The 26,518-nt window shown below is 42.7% G+C and overlaps 1 protein-coding gene across 4 annotated transcripts in view; it reads right to left on the bottom strand.

Moving 5' to 3' along the window:
- Nucleotides 1-25,181, bottom strand: part of mib1 (MIB E3 ubiquitin protein ligase 1) — a 74,854-nt gene extending 49,673 nt beyond the window's left edge. For all 4 annotated transcript variants that reach the window (XM_072668412.1, XM_072668413.1, XM_072668415.1 and 1 more), the window contains exons 1-11: nucleotides 25,077-25,181; nucleotides 22,187-23,462; nucleotides 19,484-19,655; nucleotides 14,301-14,430; nucleotides 12,433-12,537; nucleotides 10,499-10,565; nucleotides 8,699-8,903; nucleotides 7,586-7,769; nucleotides 5,967-6,111; nucleotides 4,649-4,782; nucleotides 783-890 (exon numbers count right to left, since the gene is read on the bottom strand). In XM_072668412.1, the coding sequence (XP_072524513.1) occupies nucleotides 783-890; nucleotides 4,649-4,782; nucleotides 5,967-6,111; nucleotides 7,586-7,769; nucleotides 8,699-8,903; nucleotides 10,499-10,565; nucleotides 12,433-12,537; nucleotides 14,301-14,430; nucleotides 19,484-19,655; nucleotides 22,187-22,415 (1,479 nt within the window). In that variant the 5' untranslated portion in view covers nucleotides 22,416-23,462; nucleotides 25,077-25,181. The remainder of the gene's footprint in view (nucleotides 1-782; nucleotides 891-4,648; nucleotides 4,783-5,966; nucleotides 6,112-7,585; nucleotides 7,770-8,698; nucleotides 8,904-10,498; nucleotides 10,566-12,432; nucleotides 12,538-14,300; nucleotides 14,431-19,483; nucleotides 19,656-22,186; nucleotides 23,463-25,076) is intronic.
- Nucleotides 25,182-26,518: the final 1,337 nt, after the last annotated feature.

The raw sequence follows: 26,518 nt of genomic DNA, 5'->3' as shown, positions 1-26,518 counted from the left end.
AATTGATTGGTCATTTTAATTAATCAGTGCCTGAAAAGCACTACTTTTTGTTTGTATTTATTCTAATATCAGAGTTTCACTGCTAATGCTGGGTGATACGACCTCAAATCAACATCAGGATTAATTGAATAAGTTCCCTCTCTTACTTTTATTTCCTCTGAGCTGGATTACTGCAACGTGAAAAATTTAGGATTAAGGCTGACATATATTGGCCATTCACATTCGGTTCAAAGTGGAGCAGCCAGTCTTCTAGTGGGTCACTGGACAGCTCAACACGCTTGAAGGAGAACACCAACTCCAAATTCTGTTGCATCAGCTAACAAACGCATATGTTAACTTGTATTGAGCTGAGTGATGGGGGGGGGGGGGTCATAATGCCCAACCCAAAAATAGCAAGGTCAATTAAACCCTCTTGGATTATCAGTTACAGATGGATAGATGGGTGGATGGATGGGTGGGTGGATGTGGCATCACCCAGGATCAAACTGAGGCACAAGATGCTCTGCTCTTTACAAATCGTGAGAGAACCAGGAATGAGCCAGAGGGGAGAAAACTGGCACCACCTATCCCTCAGAGGTCTATTTAAAAATAAGGACACTTGTCAGGCAGTTTAAATATGAGTAACTGCATCTATTTGCTTTCAGTTAGCTTCACATCACCGCTTTCAGGTCCTAAACGCAATTTAGGTTAAAAGAAAGAGGCAACAGTCCATTAAGGCAGCTGCAGGATGAAGGACTAGGTGGAGGACAATAAGATGAATCGTGTCGGGTGCACCAGATTACCTCCGCCTCCAGGTCCACGTTGTGTTTCAGCAGCAGCTTGAGCACGTCCACGTGGCCGTTCTGGCTGGCCGCCTGCATGGCTGTGTGTCCAGCACACTGACCGTTCACCTGGAAAGAAAAGGCAGGAGAGGACATGAGTCATGTGACTTATGTAGATATGTAGGACCGCATGCACACATCGATATACAGTACTGTGCAAAAGGTTTAGGGCTTCATGGTGGTAAATCAGGTGAGCTGCTGCTGCTGCTGCTGGAATTGAGGACATCCACACTAAGCTGGCTGGACTGGGGGCGTCAAGGAGAAACCTGGAACCAAGCTTTGTTCTTCAGACCAGCTCATAAGACCCCAGATCTCAACCACTTTCCTTAAAATGAGACGTTCTTGCTCCGTTTACTGTATTTATGTTTACCTGCATCTGTTCTAATAGCTTTTACTGTAAAACTCATTGCTGAGATGCTTTTTTCTCTAATGCTGCTTTACAGCAGATCACTAACATATGTCCGATCAACTTTCACAGGCAGCAGCAGCAGAGTAAAGCAGAGGTTTCATTTTCTGAGAGCACACACAGTGCTGGATGCTCTCGGCTGAATTCCAGCCTTCTATGAGGCTCTGCATCTATATAGTGAACTTAGATGAAACTACAGAGAAGCATTCATGTGTGGATGGAGAAGTTCGCAGTTTTACTGAGCAAGATGGATCCTAATAAAGCAGCCAATTTTCAATTCCACCTTAAATTACCCAGGCACCAGTAGTAACTACAGCGCTACTGGTGCTCAGTAGTGGCTCAGCGGTTAGAGCAGTGGGCTATTGATGGCAGGGTTGTGCGTTCAATACACAGGCCCACAGGCACCTCTCTGCCCACTGCACCACGGTCACTCTGTGTGTCTTCTCCAAAAGTCAATGATCCAACATGCCACGATATGACCGTGTAAGATTGGAGTAAAATATATAATATAAATATATGTAAAAAAAAAAAAAATGAAAATATTATAGAATTATAAAACCATCAGAATATGAAATTATTATATAAAAAATACTTACCTTTCATATTATTCTGATGCTTTTATAATTCTATAATTTAAAATAATCTGTTTGGTTTATATAAATTATAAAGAGGGAAAAAATGTGGTATTATAATTCTCTAACAATTTAAAATATTATATAATATTATATATAATCTGTAATATAAATAATGAAAATTATTTCATTTGCTTTACATGACATCCTGCAATGTGACTACTGCACATGCACTGCATTGTCGATTGCTGAAACGATTTATTGTGCAGGGACTTCTCATGAACAGGGATTTGGTGATTGGCCTTAATCCTCAAGTAAAAAAAAAAAAATATTTGTCCACAAAAAATAAATAAATGAATAATAAAATAACTAAAATAAAATTATGTCTAGAATGACTCTTTTACTGATACAAACCTGGCTAGTGCGCCCCCTAGAGGTTAAAGACTCAGTTCTGCTGCATCTGTAGCTCCGCCTCAACTGATGCTGAACTAGTGAATGATTTTGGTCCTCTGTTATGAAGCAGTGGGCAGAGACCTCCTGAGCGTTGACGCTCCCACTAGTCGCTGCAGTGACATTTCTTTGTATCCCGCCCACTCCTCATTAAGCTCCGCCTCCGCAGTAATTATTGACCTCCTTACAAGCATTTTTAAATGTGCTGAGAGGGCGGGAACTAGCTGCGAGTGATGGCGGATATATTCGGTACTAAGATTAACACAACTTCTGAAATTCTAGCCATTTATCTATACCATGGTATCGTCGATGGTCAGCACTCTAATAAACATGTATGCATGTTTTTATTTTATTTATTTATTTATTTTTTAGATTAAGCTTTTTGCTGAAAAGCAAGCAAAAACAACTAATCTAGGCTGCTAAGATTTAGGTTAGGTAGACAGTATTACAAGTACAAGCAAAAATAACACTGATGTGTGTGACCATGCATCCCAGTGCACACTGTGTGTGTGTGTGTGTGTGTGTGTGCGCATGAGAGACCGTGTGCTTGCTTTGCAATGCTCCTCTGTGTGATCTGCAGCACTGCGGTAAGTTAAAGCAGTGTGTGATGGCATGAATATTGATGCTGGAGCTCCTGGAGCGTTCACGGGACACGTCTTGTCCTGCTGGGCAGATCACTTGGCCAGTCGCCCCTGCTCCTCCCCCAGCCCACCTCGTCCCTGTTCTCTCACTCCCTGTGCACGCTGTAGGCGATTACTCCGATTGGGGACTGACTGGGCAGGGCACTGGACCAGGCCTTGCAGCGCTGGCACCAGCACAGAGGAGGCAGTAAACCCAGCGAATAGGCAAAAAAAGAAAAAACCTTTTGCCCTAATGAGTCGTTGCAGGCATAAGAGATTCACAGAGGGCATGTGTCCCAGCGGAGCCATGAGACTGGCTTGACTACAGAGAAGCTGAAGGGTATTTCTGACCTACTGGGGGTCAAAAGGGCATCTAAAGCCATGGTGGGGGTGTACAAATGCATGGGTGTAGACAGACATTTCTGCTCAAATACAAATAAACTTCTTTAACTGCTCATTATGTAAAATTGCAATGTAATTTACATATGAATGAAAGTGCACACCATGTCCAAATGTTTGTGGACATGTGGCTACTTTTTTGCACCCATTGCTGACACAGATGCACCCACACAGTTTGTCTAGTCCGCCAATAGAACAGGACTCTCTGGAGGAGATTAATACCAACCTATTGGCACTGTGACTAACGTCAGGTGCGGGCTAGAGGGGTATACACCACGGAACAGCAGTGTTCTCATCTTTGCACCTTGCACCTCACGAATGCTCAAATTCTCACAGCAATGCTTCTCCACAATCTAGTAGAAAGCCTTCTTCTCTGGACTGTAGAGACAGATACTCCAACAAAAGCAAGATCAACAACCTTGATTTCGTAAGGAACAATAAATGTCAGGTGTCCCAATACTTTGGTCCATATAGTGTATACTGTCCTACGACTAGCACGTTAGCTCGAGGCTACAGCTAAGTGATTAGTCTGGGACAGTAAAAGGCACAGCTCTCATCTGAACCACCAAGGCACTTCAGATACTCAAATTCACTTCAGTTTGTCGCACTAAGCATTCAAGACATTTTCTCAGCTTTATGATCTCATAATATTCCACTACATTAACTGTGAACCGTATTATTTAATACCATTTAGCAAGCAACCGAAAACCTCTCCAGTTCTCCATCAGCTCTGTTTGACAATATGTCAACCTTTAACTATGAAATATCACCATTGGGGAACTTGTCAATCAATCTTCCTACAATATATGAGACCTACTTACCAAGTAAAAATTAACATTCAACATAATAAATGTCCAACTTTACAAAAAGATGAATTTAAGACTTCTCTAAAAGTATGCAACTGACTTTCAAGGACAAACAAGTGATTTTTCACCCCTCACTGAACCCTAATTACCACATTATCCACAATTACATGTGCCTTTAATGCTCGTCCCAAGCGTGAGCTATAAAAGCACTCGCCTCTTTGTTACATAAACAGGTGGGCCTAAGGGAGAGAACAAGGGAATCTCATACATATAATAACAGCCACATTGCTTTGATGGAGGGTTTGATCTGATCTTGGAGAAGAAAATCTGAAGCTGCTTTTCAGGACTGTAGCAGTTCAAAGTCATGCTTCTATAAACGCAGATCCTCAGTGCACATGTGGCTCTACGCTACAGCAGCATCTTGGTAACACTAAGGGCTATAAACCTTCTCATCCTTCTTATTATGAATGGACGGCGAGGTCCGTTATTGATCCCTAATGGATTCATATTAAAAATAAACCTTTGTGATCCTCAGTACTGTAACTCGGGCCTAGAGAGCAAATGAGACTCTTACGTCGACATCTGGTCTCTTCAGGATGTCCTCGACTTTGGCGAGGTCTCCGTTGGCTGCTGCCTTCACCAGCTCCTCGTTGATGTCTCCAGACTCCTGGGTCTCAAACAGCTTCTTCAGTAGCTGAGACAGGCGCTCTGAGATGCAGAGTGTTTATTAGTTATGTTTAACTACACAGTTTACTGAACAATTCAGAACAGACACTGGATAATAGAAATACTTTTATACACAATAAAAGTCCTGCAGTTGATTCTGGTTGACTGGCTGATTCTGGAATATGAGAGTATCACTATTAGGTCACTATTGTAAGGATAAATCCTTCTATGTCTCTCCAGTCACACAATAGCTACCAACATGGAGGCATCTGGGTCTGCATGTGGCTAGACTCCGATTACAGCAACATTATGTAGCACATTTACCTTAAAATAGGAGCTTCAGCGTCATGTGGATGCGCTACTGACTATAATAGGGAGAATAGGGTCTTGGTCATTGTCACTCCGGGCCAGAACACTTGAAATCCCCTCCATATCTCTTAGTACATAGCTGTCAATTAAGGGGGCGCTTATTGGGGGTGAATACGGCTCTCTACATAGAGTGCTGACATTGGAGGGGTCTTCTGCAGCTCCAACGAAGTTGCATAGTGCAGGAACAGCACTCCTGCCTGGAGGGGCAATGACGGAGATGCAGAATCTCCCAATTCTCCCAATTGAGTGTTATTTTATTTTAAGGTAAAAAAAACAACTGCTACATAATGTTGCTTTAAAAGGAATCAATTAAACTTTAGGGTCACTTTTGAGCAAATAGGACAGACAAATAATAATAATACAAATATGATTAATTCCAATCAATTAAGTCATTTGGCAGCACTATAAGTTATTTATTTATTTATTTATTAAGTGTAGGATTGCCGCGATATACTGGTTTGCGTCATAGCATGGTATGAAAATTGATGGTCATATACATTTGCTAAATAAAATAAATAAATGAATAAAAACCCACTAATTTCTTATTATTTTCAGTGTTGAAAAAATGAAAAATATATTAATTAAAGAAGAAAATCATCAGCAGATTATTCCACAATAAAAATAATAAATTAGTTGGAAACAAAATAGTTCAAAAGCTCCACCTCACATACAGATTTACTTTCATTAAATTATTCTTTATAAAACAAAATATTGTAAATATTTCATTCAACCAAAAAGAGAACAATATACATAATAATAATAATAATAAAAGGAAGAAATGCTAAAATAACAGGGGGATACCATAAAAAATTGCAACCCCAATTCAGTGCAGCGAAAAGGACGGAAGTGTTCATTACCTCCAGAGGCATTGGTAACAGCAGAGCCGGCAGGGGCCACTTTAGTGACGGCGGCTGGGTTGTAGGTCCAGGATGTGCCGCACACCTCCACTTTCAGGTCACTGTCAGAATAGATCTGCTGTACTCTGCCCACTTTCCCCAGGGTCTGCAGAGGACAAAGCAAAACAAAAGACATCAGAGTGGGCGCGAGACTCTGCGTGGGGTTTGGGGAGGGGGTGTAAGTACATACTTGTACATTTATGAGAAAGAAGAAAAACAAGTAAAAGAAAGAACAAAGTTCACAGGTATAACAGCACCTGCAGAGCCACTGACAGCACCATACACAAACCACTCCATAACGCGGACTGAGAGAGTGGAGGGGATGAGGAAAGAGAAAAAGGGGGGGGGGGTGGATCAATAAGCCCATGGTTTGCCTTTTAAAAATGAGATGAGGCTCATTTAAGAAAAGAATACCCAAAGGGTCCTGAGCTTGCAGCACCATTTCTCATCCCTATTGCTCATAACTATAGCTATTGGAATTCTGTTAAGCTTCGTCCATCGAGGAAAACAAAGGCATGCTGTTCAAAGAAACATAAACCGAGCGCACCGGTCGAGGCCACTCAGCACCTGTCAAGCCTCTCATCCACATGCTGTAGGAAAGGAGGAGGAACGTGGGGAGTAACACCCAATAAATAAACCACAGCAGTACGAGTTTGAAGGGATGAGGAGCATCAATATCACACTGTGGGCAAAGACACAGTCATGTTGACATAGCCCAGGCTTGTTCATCTACAAAACGAAAAAGTACAAGGTTGAAGAAGGAAGGCAGACATTAAAAAGCAAATGATCAGACTATTCTGATGGACTGTGGTAGTCCACACTCTTAAAAATACAGGCACGGCTCAGAGCGGATCAGCGGTCTAATGAACTACCACTATGGAGCTATGGAGCTTTGCCATCAGCTGCCAGAGTCTGGCCATGCTCTCTACGGGTGGGTAGATGATGCTCTCTCTGCTCTCATCACTCTTAAGCGATGGTGGCCAGCATCCAAGGACCCGGCACTTTCCTCAGAGTGTGACTGCTGCTCAGCAATGCTGCATCGGCGGCAGTTCAATAAAATGCGCTGGCCTGCTTCATGTGCATCAGAGGAGACGTGTGATACGGCCTTAAGCTTTTAGTATCAGGAGGATTGCTAGTGCTAGGGGGGGCTTTAAAAGGCTGGGTTGACTGGCAGAACCAAATTAGGAGAAAAGGTAAATAATTCAACAAGGTAATTTATTAAAATAAATAAAAGGTGCTACAAAGGGGTCTCTGAGCCATTAAGGAACCATTTTTGGTTCCATAAAGAACCATTCTTGCAATAGAGATGAATGTGGGAGTGTGATGAGGGTGGCTCTTTATGAAACCATAAACAGTTCTTCCATGGCATCTCTCAAAGATGCCTTTTGTAGCACATTCAGTTTCAGGAGTCTATGGTCACTGAGGTACAGTAACTCTATGCACCTCAGTGTGTGAATAAACTGGACGCGATACAGGAAGCGCACCTTACATTTAGTTGTGAAAGCTCAACGTTTCTCAATGCCATTACCGCAGTACCGATACCCTTCTCTACGCTCAAGAGGCTGGCTGAAGACGCTCACCGGAAGCATGGCCTCGGCCCACTCGCCATGGCCCCTCTGCAGCAGCTTGATGCGGTCAATGTCGTAGCAGATCTGGACCAGGTCTCCAACCATGAACTGAGAGCTCCCTCCCTCAGCGCCAGCTGCCACCTCCCCGCTGCGTGCCACGTTGGCTTTGGTTAGCACGGCAGGATTAAACGTCCACCTACGGGACACACACACACACACAGTTTGCATTTATTTTTGATGTCCTTCACCCAACTAAAAGGTCGGTATCCGAGTCAATTAAATTTTTTTTTTTTTAGGCTAATTCCCCTCATCGTGCTCCTGTATGGCACAGAGAAAGGGGACAAATGGCAACTGCTCTTTCAGAAGTTAACAAGCAGTTTAATGCGTGCAGTGTGGAGCAATTTTCAGGAGAAAACAGCCCAACAGCCACTTCGTGAAATCAGCAAGGCGAGCTACCTCTCATTAAAAAGACACTTTACCTCACTGTATATGCGCTATAATAACAGCACCTGCAAAGCTGGGAAAGAGGATGTTAACCCTGCATGTTAGAGCAATGTGAAGTAAAGTGAGTTTAAAAGTGACTTAATCAAGACAACAAAACCATGGACTGGTCTCTAATGAAGTTCGAGTGCACAGTGGGGCTGTGTTATGCAGAATTATATGCAATTCAATATAAAATGAAACCTCTTCCCAAGAGTCTTCTCTAGTAACCGTCCCAGAAAAACTTACCATGGGACTGAAACACACACACAAAAAAAAGATGCATACTGGACAACGCAGAAAAGCTGGCCTAATGGTTCTCACCAAGCTTCTGCGAGGCCACTAAAGAGAAACTGTTTTTGATAATTGGTTGCTAAGGTGATGCTGGGTGGTTGCTATGGTGATGCTAACTGGCTGTTATTAGTGTATGTGTTTTTATCATGACACGAGAAGGAAGCACAAACTTTTGCACTCCATTAATTCCTATGGGCAATTCCTATGGTACCCAAAATTCGGGTGATTTGCAGAAACTGTGGATTCGACCCAAAATCTGTACATAAGCCACAATTTGCCAAACTGTCTAAAGCTGGAACGTCTGGATATGAGTTAGTCTGCCGAAATCCAGGAGAAAAAAAAAGCCCTGACCTGTTGCCGCTGGGATACTGGACGACGATGTCGTGGTCCTCGTCGATGCCGCACACAGTTCCGGTGGTGGTGAGAGTCTCGAACATGCCATCGGTCCAGCCTCCATGGCCGTGCTGCAGAGACTGAACGATCTCCAGGTCCAGGTCGATGTTGACCAGGTCTCCAATCTGCAGGCCGCCAGGGTTTCTGTTGCCATTTTGCTCACCTGGGGGGGAGGGCCCATTATTAACATGGTTAACTTGAATGCATCATATAATAAAATAAGAGGAAAATGAAGACAAATAAAGAGCGATAAGGAGACAGAAGACAAACCGAGAAGAGAAGAAGGTGGGAGGAAAACAGAGAAAAGGAGAGGATGAGAGAAGATACGTTCATGAGGTGAAAAGAAGAAGAGATGAGAAGAGAGAGAGAGAGAGAAGATGGAGATACAGACAACAGCACAGAGGATAAGAGGAGACGAGAAGAAGAGAAATGAAATGAGGAAAAAGGAGGAGAAATAAAGAGAAGATAGGAATGGAATAGCAGAGGTGAAACCAGGGGAGGGATAACCATTCTGAAGACTACGACTAACGCACACTACACGTCCAAATGTTTGTGGACACCCCTTCTAATGAATGCATTCAGCTACTTTAAGCTGCACCCATTGCTGGTACAGATGTGCAATTGCACACAAACACATACAGCTTGTCTAGTCCGTGTCGAGAAGCATTTCCAATAGAACAGGACTCTCTGGAGGAGATGAGCATAAACCCATCGGCACATTTACATTTAAGGCATTTAGCAGACGCTCTTATCCAGAGCGACTTACAAAAGGGCTTTGCTATTTACCCAAGAAAAACCTCAGCTAGTTTTAATAGACTAAAAACCAAAGCTCCTCCAATCTTAGACTCAACATAAGTCAGTAAGGAGACCATAATACTCTACTCTTCACCTGAGTACTCTCAGAAGAAGAGGGTCTTCAGTCTGGGTTTAAAGACAGCGAGCGTTGGACTCTGCTGTTCGGACACCCAGGGGACGCTCGTTCCACCACTTTGGTGCAGGACAGAAAAAAGCCTGGGCGCTCGTCTTCCATGTATTTGAAGGGATGGCGGGTCGAGCCGAGCCGTACTTGAAGCTCGAAGGGCACCATGCTCCCTAATGCCAGGCGTGGGCTAGTAGAGGGGTATAAAGCCCCCCAGCATTGAGCTGTGGAGGTGTGGAAGAACTGTGTTCTCTGGCTCCATCCAGTACTTTTGGGATGAGATGGGATGGTGATCATCCAACATCCTGAAGCTCTTGTCGCTGAATGCAATGAAATCCTTACAGCAATGCTCCTCCAAAATCTAGCAGAAAATCTAACAGTTGCCCCCCTTGAAGGAGCAGGCATCCCTTTTGTCCACATAGTGCATCTGCTGTACGTATTAATCAGTGATAACTACGTGCGTTTGGAGAGTTCCCCACAATTACAGTGATGGTAGTTATTTAGAGTATTCAGAGCGCACTGAGTTACTGAGTGTTTGCTCTGCAAGTGCACACGGTTTTATTCAGCCTCGCAACAGCAGCTAGGACAGGACAGGGTCAATTATGGCCTGGGGCCAGAAAGGCTTTTAAAGGGAGGCTGTGCCACCACAGCTTATGCCTGAATATCGCTCTTCCAATAGGGTGCTGACATCTAGTGGAGGCAATTCAGACCATACTAACTGAAAAACAGCACAGACAGATAATGACTGTGGCTTGTGGTTGGTCATTTTCACCACTTCCGACACCACATGTTTCTATGTAAAACACATTATTCCGAACGCATACGGGACGAGCACTCACCCAACACTGGACAGTGGTCTCTATAGAACGTGCCGCCTTTTGCATCTTGCACACATTTCAGGTCTGACTGTGATGACAAAAAAAAAAAAGAGGAGGAGAAAATTAACAAACCATTACATTTTCTTAAGTGCATTTATATGAAAGATCATAAAGTCTATTTTGGGCCTTAAAAAAGTACAACACACCTGCTCACAATTAGCTTCCAAGCTACTTCTACATTATGCTACTTGTCCAGCAGTGTCTACATCATGGTCCTATTTGCACATATCACCACAATTCATCATTTCAGTGTTAATATTCGATGCAAATAGCTGACCGTTGTGCTGGAGCTGAAATCTGATCTGCTCCACAGGCACCACACTTTGCATACTGCTGAAGACACCATTTTACATAAACTGAAAATAACCGTCAACTATGATATTTATGGATTTAACTGCAGTCAACCATACAGTTGTGGGTAAAGACTAACCAGAAGTCATAAAGTCATCGACACTTCCTTAGAAATACCACACGGCTTGTGTTTTTGGTGATCTGTTTTTAGTACTAAGCTTTGGGCTCATTTACTGTCAGGAGTCAACAGCTTTGGTCCTTATTTGCATGCATCTTACAATTTAGTACTTTGTGCATGTGCGTTTACACTATATGGACAGAAGTACTGGGACATTTCACCTATAGGAGCTTTTATGACCTCCCATTCTAAATCCATAGGCATGATTAATAAGAAGCTGGTCCCCCTTGCTCTAACAGAGCACTAACAGCAGCAGCAGGTCTGGAGCTCTGCTGCAGTTATTGAGTCAGTTGGAGGCTTTTCTGCACTCTGCTCTGAGCTCAGCACTCGGCCCTGACCCCGCTCTGTATCTTTACGTGGTCTGACAGACACTCGGTGGACACTGAGCTGCTCTCTGTGAGCTGTTCCTCCTAAACTCTTCCACTGTTCAATAATAATAACAACACCACTCACAGCTGATGGAGGAAGATCTAGGAGGGAGGAAATTCTAAAATTTCACCAGCTGACTTGTTGTTGTTGGTGCAGCGGTGTCTCCTATTACATACAGAACCACGCTGGAGTTCAGTGAGCTCTTCAGAACCTCCCGTTCTTTCACTGGTGTGTGTAAGAAAGGCCGACTGCATGGCTAGGGGTTTGATTTTACACACCTCAGTCAAAGGGACCAGAATTAAATGATTAAGAGGTGTGTCCCAATACTTTTCTGTCTGCACATGTATGCTATTATTTTATATGCTTTTTCTAATTTAGGGTCTGATTATTGTACGATACTGTGTAATATACCACCCTCACTGGTGAAAGAATAAATAAATAAATATATATTTTATTTTTAAAACTTCGACAATTTATAATAATTTACAAGTTAAAAAGTTGATACCACCCAAAACTCAATACGCTGGACCAAATATGCATTAATTATCTCTGCACCTCATCAGCTCCTTTTAAACCTAATATATCTACTGGCAGATGTCCCATCCGAGGTGCTCTGAGATTTTAAATAACAAAGAGCAAAGCTGTTACTGACTGAGCAAGCTGATTGGCTCAAATTTAGATGCAGCAGACCGCTTCCCGGCCAATGAGCACGCAGAATAGCATTTCAAGTAAAATAAAGAGAGGCACACTTTCTCCACACCACCCCCTCCCGGCCCGCTTTCTCCTTTGACCTCCAAGTCCACTCTGCAGTCCTTTTTGGAGAAAGGAAAAGGCAGCAGATTTCCTTTGTCATGTAGATGGAGCTTCCAGCTGCCTGAACAATAGGGGCCTCGCACATGCCTGCTGCTTGGGTTTCACAAATGGGACTCTGCCCAAGAACAGGCGCTGCTCGGCATGCATGCATCCGCGCGTGTGTGCGTGTGTGCGGGCTAGGGCGCAGAACACAAAGGCTGGCAAACTCCCTCTCTTTTGTATGGGCGTAGTAGGGGTGGCTCACCATGCCCTCAAAGCCGACTCGGTAAAGGTTCTTGGCCCCATTGTCCCAGAGGACGTAGGCTGCACTGTGGGGGCTGGCTGCACTCCAGTCCTGAATCTCTGTCACCTGAAAAAGGGAGGGGGGAGAAGAAGACATTTTGACCCTCACTAACCAAGACAGAGATACACCAGCCTTTTTAACATGACGGAAATTATTTAGTACATCTTTCAAATTTCAAAACTGATAGGAAGGCATCAGAGTACAGAATCAGTGACTGTGAACGCCCCTTAAAAAAATGAGTGTAGCCATGCTGCCGTGTCAAGATCCGAAGAGGCTGTTGTGGCTCAGTGGTTAGAGCACTGTTAAATTGATCACAGGGTTGTAGGCTCAATACCCTGGTCAACTAAGAGGTCACTGTCTCTGCCCCAGGAGTGCCATATCATGGCAGGCCCTGTGCTCGGACCCCGGCTTTCTAAGCTGAGATACGAGAAGGGAAGAATTTCACTAGTACTGTACAAGCATTAATGACAACGAAGGCAAACAGCCAATTATAGAAGCTAAAGCATTGTTTTTTTTTAATAATTGTGAACATGTGAAAAATTATCGGGATGGGTTGGGTTGGGGAGCATAAATCCACTGCATGAATCTTCTTGATATGGCACTAATTTCTTTCTATTATCTACTTTACAGACTGAATAATGGCCCAATTTGTATGTGTCGAGGCTAAATAAGTATTCCTTAAAGGATAATAATGGTCCAGAAATGCAGGCGGCTTTAAAACAAACCAAAAAAAAAAAGTGAATTACATTATGTCATGAAAGCTGCCCTTGGAAGAGAAGCGATGTTTATTTACTATGAAATACTGTCTGGCATCAAGTGGCGTCTTGGATCATTTTTGGTGTCATGCATAAATTTGCAGCAGCGAGGCTTTCGGCTTTATTTATAACAGCAAAAGTGAGTCAGCTTGTAACGTAGCACGGCAGCCTCTAAATTTACCAGTAGGGACTGTTTGGTTTAATGGCCCGTGGAACAACATGCAGGACGGTGATTAAACAGAGGTTTTACACTGGTCTAAGCTGAAAACAAGCCACAAATGCATCTGAAGTAGCATGGCTGGGCAGCATGACAACTGTGATATGCGATTCGATATGATAAAGCCATAAAGCTTAATGTTAAAGTATCAGTATTTACTTGTAACATCAAAAAACAATAGATAATTAGCATAATTTGCCCAACAGCGTACTCCGTTGATTTCCACACAAACACCCAACGCACACTCTTTTATGGAACGCTAGCCTGCATAGCATATGCGATATCGTGAATATGGTCATTTTAAATATCTTGTATATTAGAGTTTTGAATATATCAATATCTAAGATGTTACCCAGCCCTAACTTGAAGCTACAGAATGGTCTAAAGGTTAGAGAAGCAGGCTCTCTCTCCATAAAGCAGAATTTCTCAGCTAACCAGATTACTGGTTAGTCCAAATGTGAGGACTGTCCAATAGTAACGCCACTCAGAATTTCATTAAACTCTCATTAAACTGAGAAATCGAACTTGGTGAAATGCCCGATATGACTAACTCATTCTCACAGGGCTGGCACGCTAGATCAGGGCCTTAATAATCAGTTTAGGGAACCGTACTATCATGATTTTGCTGGATAAATGAAGCCTAAAGTCAAGTCTGTCCACCAGAAGAAGAGCTAGGGGGTATATTTCTAGTGGACAGTCCCCAACTTTGTCTCTGTCAGAAGGCACAACTCCACAGTGTGGTGCAGATTGTCTCAAATATTGTGCTTTTAGGATGCTGAATGATCCAAAACAGAATCAGTAACATGTTATCCTGCATAAAAAACCCAAACAAACAGGATTTAAAAAGCTTTATTTACCTTTCCTCTCCTGCCATTGCCTCCATCCTGGTCCTCCCACTGCCAGTCCACGCCTCGCACCACTCGGCCACCGGCGAAGATGCCCCGTGCTGTGATCTTCTTGGATTTGCGACGGGACTCCAAAAGCACCCTATGCAAAAAACAGAACAGCACATTATTACATTTTGCGAATTATGGAGGTTTTTTAAATCTCCAAAAATATTTAAACACACCCCTCACGGGTTCTCCTCAGCGTTTCCCAGTTCTAGCCCTAAAGATCTTCCACAGCTGCCTAAAGCTCATCTGATGCAGAGTGAGGTGGGTTACAGCACGATGAACACAAAAGTGTGCAGAGCATGGAGTCCTAGACTGGGAATCCCTGCTTTAAAGAATCAAGGCTCTTTACACGGTTCTTCTAGAGCATTTACGTTTTCAGTGTTTCAAGGCTGTCAGGGCACAATTTGCTCGCAAGAGACCTTTTAAAATGCCCACATTTCTATTAACCACGACCCTGAAAGTTGGAACTGCATCCTTAACAATATGCTTTGATTTTCTCGTAATGTTTCTGCTTTGGATTCCCAGAGCAGAAAAACAGAGCCCTCAGTACACTAGCCGGCCATCTGGAGATCACCACACGCAGAACCACAGCAATCAGGGAGCGAGTTCGCCAGATGGCAGTCTCTGCTCCTCCGAGCTTTGCTGCTATAGGAGTCATTTCTCTACTGTAATTCCCGACTCTCTGCGAAGCCTTTTTCTACACAAGAGGCAGAGTTACCGGATCAGGTCCTCCCCTTACAACAGTAAATAAGCATGCTACAGCTCGAGGCACTTCAGTGACTCGACTCCGAGGTACAGAAATGGATTCAATAGAGCCGCATTTGGTGCAAGGCTCCCATCTCCGAGAGCCCATTTTAGCCCATGTCTTCATTGAGTTTACAGAATTATCTACCATTTAAAGCCGAATAAGAGGGGGCACAACTGAATTATCAGCCTTACATTGCAATTAGTTAATTAATTAAGGCTCACTTAATTAATTAATTAAGATTTTTTGCTTTTTCACGGCATGTGATATGTTTGATATGGTTGAACATTAATTAAATTACAGTTATAAAGTTATAAATCACTATTCATTAATTATGTGATATTAATGCCTTAGAAATTGGATTAAAATAAATAAATAAATAAATAAATAAAATAAAATAAAAGTTAATAAGGTACGTAAATATTTATAAAGTAAATGATCGCCATGTTCGCTCTGTCTAAATTTGTACTCCGGATTAATTACCAAATACATTTATACACAGACATTTTGTATATAGGCTAGGAGAGGGGTATAAAGCCCCCCCCAATCAACTGTGCTCTCTGGAATGATGGATGTTGGTGGTCCATCCAATACTTCTGGGAGGTGGGATGGTGATCATCCAACATCCTAACCTCACTAACTAGCTCTTGTCGCTAAATGCAATCAAATCCTCACAGCAATGCTCCTCTAAAGTCTAGCAGTAAGCTTCCCTGAACAGTAGAGACATTTCTTCTTCGTCTGGATGGTAATACCCTTCATATCGAAAGAAACAATAAATGAGCAGGTGTCCCAATACTTTTGTCCATTTCATGTATATAATCCTGTAATAATACTGTATGAAGAAGATACCGCTGTTAACATGTCTGAACATCAGCAAAGGCCTTATGAACTCATAGATATCCATTTTACTCTCCCAGTAGAAGGTGAACCCTACACATCCTGCTGAACAAGCCTTGACTTGATTATAGATGACTTGCAGCTGCAGCACAACGCCCTGTTTAACAGTTTAGCATGAAGAATTTAAGAGCTAGTGTGGTGCATGCTAATTATCATGGTCTCCGAGACAGCCACTTGCAAGAGCGTCAAACTTTTCAAATGCAACTATCCCTTAAAGTGTCTGCGAAGCTCATCCTCCAACCGTTTCCTAAAATTCTGGCCATTCAGGCCATTATTTACAACCTCATCACACTTTCCAAACTTTTGATCTCGTCTGTGTAAAGGAGTAAACGTGTAAACGACGGCCGCCCAGGCCGCTGGAGCAGACCTAGCAGCTGGTAAGCAAGGTCTGAGTTCATCAAAAGAGACACTCCGTAATGGCTCTAAAGCAAAAGGACTCCTGCCAGCCGCCGTCAACCTCCCCCATTACTCCTTCCAAACGTCCCTCCTACCTCCTCCAGCCACTGTCGTAATGCAATATCCATCAGCTCCCCCCAGGGAAAGGGAGAGACTGCACGGAGCTGAAAAGAGACCAGCTGCTGAACTAAACTATTGTTTCCCGTCTCGTTTCGAGGGCAGTTGTGAACGGCAGCCATGAGAGAGTGTCTCTGAAACGGGACCTGATGAAGGGCTGGCGTCTCAGTGGTTACAGGGTTGTGGGCTTAACACCCAAGTTCACACTGATTGTGTTTTGCTGGATAGTCTACTCATCTGAACTCCTGCAAGACATCTAAAGGAGGTTCTGGCAGCCAAGCTTAAAAGTACCAAACACCTGAAATGTCCATCCATGCAATCCATCCAAAAGCTATACTGGCAGTGGCTCAGTAAATAAAGCGCTGTGGGTTCAACACCCATGTTCGCCAAGCTGTCTCTTTTGAGGTCCAATGAGCAAGAACCTCAACCTTCTCTGCTATGCTGTAGCTTGGCTGACCCTGAACCCTGGCCCAGACCTTCTCGGCTGTGAATTTCATTGGCCAGGGGGGGGAGTCTGCAAATAAAAAGGGCACATATCCTGAATTTGGGTGTGTTTCTTCCTCATGCAAAATAGACTTGTGAAAGTCTGGACAGTCTACAGGATCACCAACGCTACAAAGCAAATGACCCACTACGCCATGCCAACAGTGGATATTAGGAAAGGATATGGGTTTAGATATTAACAAAATTGGCTGGATCTGGTATCGGATAATTAGGGTGATCCACGGAACCGATCCTTCACTTTAACTTGCTGGTGTGAGACTGAACTAAATGTTTACATGTTTGTTTAATTACGTAAGCTCTTAGATTTTATTTAGAATTACTGTTTACACCAAATATTAAAAAAATACGGTTAATTACTGTTTGACAAAATGAAGCTACTTATTTATTTTTAATCTATTTTATTATAAGAAATCTTAAATATAAGAAGTTTGACTCCTTTTTTTAATGCTGTGTGAAGGTCCTGCACAATTGTTTATTATTTTAGTGAGAAATAAACAGCAATTTAGTACATGTATCTTTGTGTGTTAATTTGTTATATACATATATATATAAGTTTAAGTCAATGCAAACGCCCTAAGTCTCTCCCACATGGTGATGTATACAGTTTATTCATTCAACAAAATTATATCAGATTGGTATCGGGTATCTATTGATATGCAAAGTTTATGTATTGGTATCAGAACTGAAAAGGCACACATGGCACACTGGGGGTCCCGGGCCAGCAGAACACGCTCCACCACTGCTGTTTTCACAACCATCACGATCAAACTGCATGTCACGTAAGGAGGACATCTGTGAAAAGCCACCAGCGTAAACACAAACGCAGCAAACCCAGCTGTGTGGCAATGCATCGTACTGCGTTAGAACATCCTAACGTCTGGGACGGCTGCAACGCAGCCTGTGGAGGACATGTTCGTTAATGCTCGGCTCCCAGCTCAGATCAGGGCACTATAAACACAGCTCGGAAACCAGTCTGAACGGATCAGGTTAAACTCTGTTCTGAAGTCTCAAATAGTTTGTTTTTTTTGCAGCTACTGATGCATTTTGTCTGCGATCACGTCTATCGTGAGGTATTTCGAGTATCGTGAAAATGTCTTTAAATATTGTGATAGAATATTTTGACCATATCGCCCAGCCCTAGGTGAGAACTACGAGGATGTGTCATCATTGCTATTGTGATACTGTGTCACTAATGCAGAATTAACACTACATGATCTCATCCCTGACTTTCCGTTCGCTGACAGGTTTTGGATGTTGCAGAGAAAAAAAAAAAAAAAGCAAAACAAAGAACATCAGCAGCTCACAGGCAAATCTGTGTTCTCTCGGGGTTCAAAAATTGAACAAAGTTAACGATAAATTAATAAATAAATTAGAAATAAAATAAATTAAATCTGGCATGCTAAATATCTGGACCTGTCTGCTAGTGAACTCTTGTAGCGTGAAAAGAGTCATGACCAGGTTACAACTGGAAGTGAGTGCGGTGTCGCACCCCAGCCAATGAGAACGCAAGGAGAGAGGAAAGCCAAGGAAGAAGCAAAAGGACTCCAGTCCTTGTGGTGCAGGGAGATAATATAGTTTCTATCAGAACACACTGGTGTAATAGCTACATTTTCATTGCAAAAATGTATATTTATTTACTTCCAACTCCCTCTGCAGAACAAACAATCCCTGCTGGTCTCGCACCCCAACCGACTACTTCACCCATATTCTTTAATTTTTCGTTTTTTCTGTACACAAACAAAATGAACCGCTCGCTTCTTGCAGACATCCACATTAAAATGTGTGTTGAAAATAATAAAAAAGAAAAAAAATAATTATTTGAATCCTCCTCCGTCACTTCTCACGTGTTTTCGTGACAAAATGAGAACACTTATATAATGTGAAGTAATAAAAATTGAGTTGTGTAGTTCGAACATTACACAGCGCCACAGTTGCGAGCTTGAACACTGAACAACTGTACTTTTATTACATAGAAGAGACGACCAGGATTAGCTGTAATGCATTTAGCGCCCCCCATCAAGTAAAATACAACAAAAACGCTGCTCAAAAAAATAATAATAAATCAAAAAACAGAAAAACCTGACACCCACTTTTTATCATAAATGTCTGATACTGTACTACGGTCATAAAGTCCACCACTACTCTCCTCTGCACTGGGGTTTGTGACCCCAAAACCAACCGAATTTAATTTCCTAACCGTCTGATTTCTTCTGAACAGTTTCACAAGTCAGCTACACCACCAACCACCACCACCACCAACCACACTCGCACTGTACTGGATGCTAATGGCGTACATTCTGCAAAGGCTGATACACCCACATCACTAGGGCAAGCGTAGGAGTGGCTACTCTGTTGCCTGGCAACAGAAACCCCATAACCCACGAATGCATGCATCGGTTGGATTCTAGGCTCCACTGCAGTGTCCAGGCATGGAAAATGAGCAATACTCCCAAAAACAGGCCGATTCATTGATCGGTGCCATCCTCACCTTTCGCTGCCCGGCGTAGTGATGCGGTAGAACCTGTGCCGCAGGTGGTGTTTGTCGCCATGGTAACAGGTGGTGCACAGGTCATAGTTGGTGCACTCCGCACACTTCCAGCGGATGCCGATGATCGGCTGCTGCCGACAGGTGTCGCACATCGTGCCATCATGCTTGATACCTGCAAGACGAAGAGTTGAGTGTGTGTTATCACAGGATATCGATAATTAAAACTATTCACACACTTTATTCCTCATCCTCAAATTTAATACCACCCCCTTCCACCAAACCCCCCCCCCCAAAAAAAAAAAAAAATACACACCCACACATCTCAAATGTCCGAACTTTATCCCCAGGACATCAGATCCCCCAGGACTGACAATGCATGCTTTTAAAGTCACACCTTTTCCCAGATCCTTCCAGACCTGAGGGCATCCAAAACACAGTTTATCCAGACACCTCAGATGATTTGTAGATACCCGTCCTATCTCCCGTAACGTCCAGACAGCGAAATATCCATTAAACTTAACTTATAACCCAAACCCCCAATCCGACACTTTGAACAGACAACCACATTGCTCCAAATCCTAATCACAACAATCCTAATAATCAACAGCATTCCCACACATGGGAGATCTCCATACCTAAATACCCAAATTCCACTTTCTCCCAGATCCTTCCAGACCTGAGTGTAGCTAAAATCACTGACACTAACAGTTTGGGTCATTCGGAGATACTGAACCTACTTTTCAGAACTTCCTGACATCTACACTTGCCCAAATCTCTGTTTCACTGGATAGTCGGTTCATTTGAACATGGGCAGAACATCAGGATCTGATCACCAGGACAGGTCCGAAAACCTCCCAGACCTGAAGATCCTACCCCTGCTCAAAAGCATCAGCATACATTTCTACAAAGCCTGAGAAAGCTCCTCTTTTGAGAAGATAGGAACTGTGGTTCACTGGAGACCCCTCATTTGAACACCTGCAGGCTAGCTATAGAGGGTTTAGTGATACCTGAAGAACCTCCCTTCTCCACAATCTTCCAGACCTGAGCTTCCAAACACCCCCCTAAGCATTAAATTACCCTAAATGTCCCCTCAGACCCCTCCATCCTCTAACGTCCAGTGTGTTTCTGAACTCCGGACCATTTCAGCCGGAGAGCTTCCCTCACCTGTGGACGCACTGTCGAGAACATAGGAACTGTGGTTTACTAGAAACCCCTCATTTGAACACCTGCAGGCCAGCTATAGAGGGTTTAGTGAAACCTGAAGAACCTCCCTTCTCCACAACCTTCTGCACAACCTCCCTTCTCCACAACCTTCTCCACAACCTCCCTTCTCCACAACCTTCTGCACAACCTCCCTTCTCCACAACCTTCTGCACAACCTCCCTTCTCCACAACCTTCTGCAGAGCCTCCCTTCTCCACAACCTTCTGCAGAGCCTCCCTTCTCCACAACCTTCTGCACAACCTCCCTTCTCCACAATCTTCCAGACCTGAGCTTCCAGACCTGAGCTTCCAAACACCCCCTCCTCCACTTTCAACCCTTCCCAAAAGCATTAAAATGACCCTAAACGTCCCCTCAGACCCCTCCATCCTCTAACGTCCAGTGTGCTCCTGAACTCCTGACCATCTCGGCCGGAGAGCTTCCCTCCACAGTGCGTCCACAGGTGAGAACATAGGAACTGTGGTTTACTGGAGACCCCTCATTTGAACACCTGCAGGCCAGCTATAGAGGGTTTAGGGAAACCTGGAAGAACCTCACATCTCCACAATCTTCTGCACAACCTCCCTTCTGCACAATCTTCTGCACAACCTCCCTTCTGCACAATCTTCTGCACAACCTCCCTTCTCCACAACCTTCTGCACAACCTCCCTTCTCCACAATCTTCTGCACAACCTCCCTTCTGCACAACCTTCTGCACAACCTCACTTCTCCACAATCTTCTCCACAACCTCCCTTCTCCACAATCTTCTCCACAACCTTCTCCACAACCTCCCTTCTCCACAATCTTCTGCACAACCTCCCTTCTCCACAACCTCCCTTCTCCACAACCTCCCTTCTCCACAACCTCCCTTCTCCACAACCTCCTGCACAACCTCCCTCCTGCACAACCTCCCTCCTGCACAACCTCCCTCCTGCACAACCTCCCTTCTCCACAACCTCCTGCACAACCTCCCTTCTCCACAACCTCCTGCACAACCTCCCTCCTGCACAACCTCCCTTCTCCACAACCTCCTGCACAACCTCCCTTCTCCACAACCTCCTGCACAACCTCCCTCCTGCACAACCTCCCTTCTCCACAACCTCCCTCCTGCACAACCTCCCTTCTCCACAACCTCCTGCACAACCTCCCTTCTCCACAACCTCCTGCACAACCTCCCTCCTGCACAACCTCCCTTCTCCACAACCTCCTGCACAACCTCCCTTCTCCACAACCTTCTCCACAACCTTCTGCACAACCTCCCTTCTCCACAACCTCCCTTCTCCACAACCTCCTGCACAACCTCCCTCCTGCACAACCTCCCTCCTGCACAACCTCCCTCCTCCACAATCTTCCAGACCTGAGCTTCCAAACACCCCCTCCTCCACTTTCAACCCTTCCCAAAAGCATTAAAATGACCCTAAACGTCCCCTCAGACCCCTCCATCCTCTAACGTCCAGCGTGCTCCTGAACTCCTGACCATCTCGGCCGGAGAGCTTCCCTCACCTGTGGGCGCACTGTCGAGGATTCTCACGTCGTACGCCCCGGAGCAGCGGTAATTCGCGGCGGTGCCGTTATCCCACACCACCACCACCTCCTCGGGGCTTTCAAAGCTCCGGACGGTGCCTACATGGCCCTCTCCTCCGTCCTGCTTCCCCCATTTCCAGTCCGGTCCGCGGATAACTCTGGCTCCCACTCCTTCCATCATGACTCGGTTATTCCTGCCGGTGGTCATTTACGAACGACTCCAAATAAAGGGGAACACGGGGCTAGCTCAACCCAGCTAGCGCAAAACGACGTCCAGACGACCCCAAGAGAGAGTGCTTTACATCTGGGTCGATTAGGACCAGCTCGAAGAAACAGCAGCGACAAAAATACCAAATTACAGAGAGAGAGAGAGAGAGAGAGAGACACAGAGACACAGAGAGAGAGACACAGAGACACAGAGAGAGAGAGAGAGAGAGAGAGAGAGAGAGAGAGACAGAGACACAGAGAGAGAGAGAGAGAGAGAGAGAGAGAGAGAGAGAGACAGAGACACAGAGAGAGAGAGAGCAGCCGCTGCCCTAAGCTAGCAAGCTAATGCTAACTAGCTAACCGAGACCAACCCAGCTAGCCTGCGAGATAAATAGGCTTAATTGGATTGGCTTTAGCTCAATATTTACTACTTATCTAAATGTTATGCAGGTTGTTTCCATTATTTACAAGTAATATATGATTATTTGCCTGTATAACGTTCAGAAATATTCACTTAGCTTCACTAGCTAACTAGCTAACAGTGTTTACTTCTCCAGCGGCGTCCGTCTCCGTGTCCGTCTGGCCTAGTCCTCACAAAAGCGCCAGCTGTCTGTCTGTCTGTGTATCTAGCTATGTATGCTTGCCTATATCTGCATTTATAGATGTAAATGTAAACATATATACGTCTATAAATCGCCCAAATGTCTGTGTTATTACAGGCTGCCCCTCCGGGAGTCGAGCTAGCCGGCTGGCTAATAGCGGAGCCGCGGCGCTGTTGCTATAGCTAACTGGCTAACAGTTGCTCCAAAGTTGTGAGCTAAGCTAACGCTGCTGCAGCGGTACTTTCCACACAAAAGAAAGAAGAGAAAATGTTAAAAAACGAGGGGAGAAGATACTCGGACGACGCCAATAAAGTGTCTCCCTTTTTCTCGGACTGCATCAATGACCAAACGCGAGAAATCCGCAGCTGAACTTAGACGACACTCAACAGATGGGTGTCCAACTTGCTGTGAGGCGACGGCGAGTTTTCTTCACGGTGCAAAAACGCCTAAACACACACACACACACACACACACACACACACACACACACACACACACACACACACACACACACACACACACACACACAAAAAAGGGGGACCTTGGTTCAGTTTGGGCTGTCCAACCACATCTACAAAACAACACAGCATTTAAAAATAATAATAAAAAAAGCTTATTCGCTTTTTCTTTATTAAAGTTAAAGATTAAAGTTAAAGCAACCATTTAAAGCCAACTTTAAATAATATTGTTATTGCTTTTTTACTTCTTTACTTTATTTATTTATTTATTTTGTGTATATAGTGTCATTTATCTACTGCTGTGACACCGAGACTTTCCCCATCTTCTCTTGTCTTATATTCACAGGGTTTTGAAAGTGATAATTAAATAATTAATTAATTGCCTTAAATAGCATATAACTATAAAACTAACATAAGTACACTATATTTATGCAATAATACATATTAAGAAATTAGTGTATAATAATAATAATAATAATAATGATAATAATAATAATAATAATAATAATAATGACTCATGACCCCTAGTGGATTATCCGTGCACTGCATGCACCTGAAACGTATAGCATACAAAGGTCGGTAGTTTAGTGTCTACATTTTTAAAAGAGTAATATTATAATACTAATATAAAAATAATATTTACATGCTTAACTTAACCGTTGTCTCGATTTAATAAAACAATTTCTTAGATTTTATAAATCCGCTCCTCAATTGAACAAATTATTCCCCTGATTTAATATAGGCTAGCTATCGTTTCCTAGACTGTTTTTGTTTTAAGTATTAAAATACATTTTTTTACTTTGATACTTTATATGTTTAGTATAATATATATATATATATATATATATATATATATATTAGTATATTTAAAGGCTACTCTAAATAAATAAGTTTGTAAAATGTATTTTTTTAATTATCTATAAAAGCTAAACTAAATGTAGTTTTATTAACGTATAAAACATTATACAAAATAAAAGTTTGCAAAGGTTTATTTTATTTATTTATTCTATTTATTATAACTGGACAGAACGTAAATATAAGATTGACATTTTAAATGCAGTTTTAAAGGCTACTCTAAATAAATAAGTTTGTAAATGTATATTTTATTTTATTAAATGTTTAGTATAATATATATATATATTAGTATATTTAAAGGCTACTCTAAATAAATAAGTTTGTAAAATGTATTTTTTTAATTATAAAAGCTAAAATAAATGTAGTTTTATTAACGTATAAAACATTATACAAAATAAAAGTTTGCAAAGCGTTATTTTATTTATTTATTTTATTTATTATAACAGATTTATTTATTATGGACAGAACGTAAAATAAAGTCAGGTTTTAAAGATTAAATATTTTATTATTTGATGGTTCGGGTATTAAAGGGTTAAGAAACAGTGTGAAAGAGAAGTAATCAGAGCTCCTCAGAACAAACCAGGCGAATTCCACCACCCGTGTGTGTGTGTGTGTGTGTGTGTGTGTGTGTGTGTAAACAGCGGGGCCACATCGCCACGGCTCTCCGCTGAGCCATTGTTTTAGCGCCTGCCCCATATTTCTCCTCCCCGGACCGGAAGCTCTCCCCCCGGTCGCGGCTGCACTCACCTCCTGCTCTGCGGCCCTGCAGCTCCGCGCTGTTTCCCCGGAGACGGAGCCGAACCGAAGCGCCGCTCAGCGCGGGACGGGTCGCGAGTCAAGCAGCGCGAGGCGCCATGAGAAGCAGGGAGGAGACCCGAGGATGAGCGTGACGTAAAAGCGGACCTTAAAGTGACCGTCCAACAATAACAGGACCAGACCGAGACTGAAATAATAATAATAATAATAATAATAATAACCATCATCATCATAATATCATAACCATAATAATTACCATAATAATAATCATCATCATCATAATATCATAATAATGATCGTAATAATAATAATAATAACCATCATAATAATAATAATAATCATAATCATCATCATCATAATAATCATCATCATATCATAACCATAATAATTACCATAATAATAATCATCATCATAACCATAACAATTACCACAATAATAATGATAATAATAATAATAATAATAGTAATAACCATCATAATAATAATCATAATAATAATCATATCATAATAATGATAAAAAATAATAATGATGATGATAATAATCATCATCATAATAATAATCATAATCATAATAATAACAATAACAATAACAATAATAATAATATCATAATAATGATAAAAATAATAATAATGATGATAATAATCATCATCATAATAATAATAATCATAATAATAATGATCGTAATAATAATAAAAATGATAATAATAATAATAATTCTATATATTAATATGACTTTAAATATTAAAATGCATGTGTAAATATCCCACACTGTATATATGTTGCACTTGGTACCGGTGTACTTGGTACTTGGTACTTGGTACTGTATTTACTTTTTGTAATTGACATTGCACACGTCACTTTCCACTACATTTACTTAATAAATGTTATAATATAACATTTATCGATCTGTCTATGAAGAATACATACACACATGTATTTAAAGTAAAGTAAAGGTGCACGTATCTGTCACTGTCCTCCACATTTTACTCATCTGTGGTAGTGAACACACACACACACACACACACACACACACACACACACACACACACACACACACACACACACACAGGGAGCAGAGAGGGTGAAGGGCCCGGGCCCAACAGTGGCAGCTTGCCGAGCCTGGGTATCGAACCCACAACCCTGTCATCAATAACCCGGAGCTCTGACCACTGAGGCACCACCACTACCCATGTTGGATGATCACTACCGCCTACCCCTCACTCCCAACCCCAACCCCAACCCCAACTCCTAACTCATCCCAAAAGTATTGGATGTAGCACCATCCATCATTCCAGAGAGCTCAATGCTGGGGGGCTTTATACCCCTCTAGCCCACACCTGGCATTATTAGGCAGCATGGTGCCAATAGGGTCATGTTTATTTATCTGCTCCAGAGAGTCCTATTCTATTGGCAGTACTTAAGCTGTATGTATG

This window comes from Salminus brasiliensis, chromosome 23 (genome assembly GCF_030463535.1).
Source record: "Salminus brasiliensis chromosome 23, fSalBra1.hap2, whole genome shotgun sequence".
NCBI lineage: Eukaryota > Metazoa > Chordata > Actinopteri > Characiformes > Bryconidae > Salminus > Salminus brasiliensis.
Note: the sequence above shows the minus strand (reverse complement) of the source record. Positions and strands in the feature narration are given on the sequence as shown.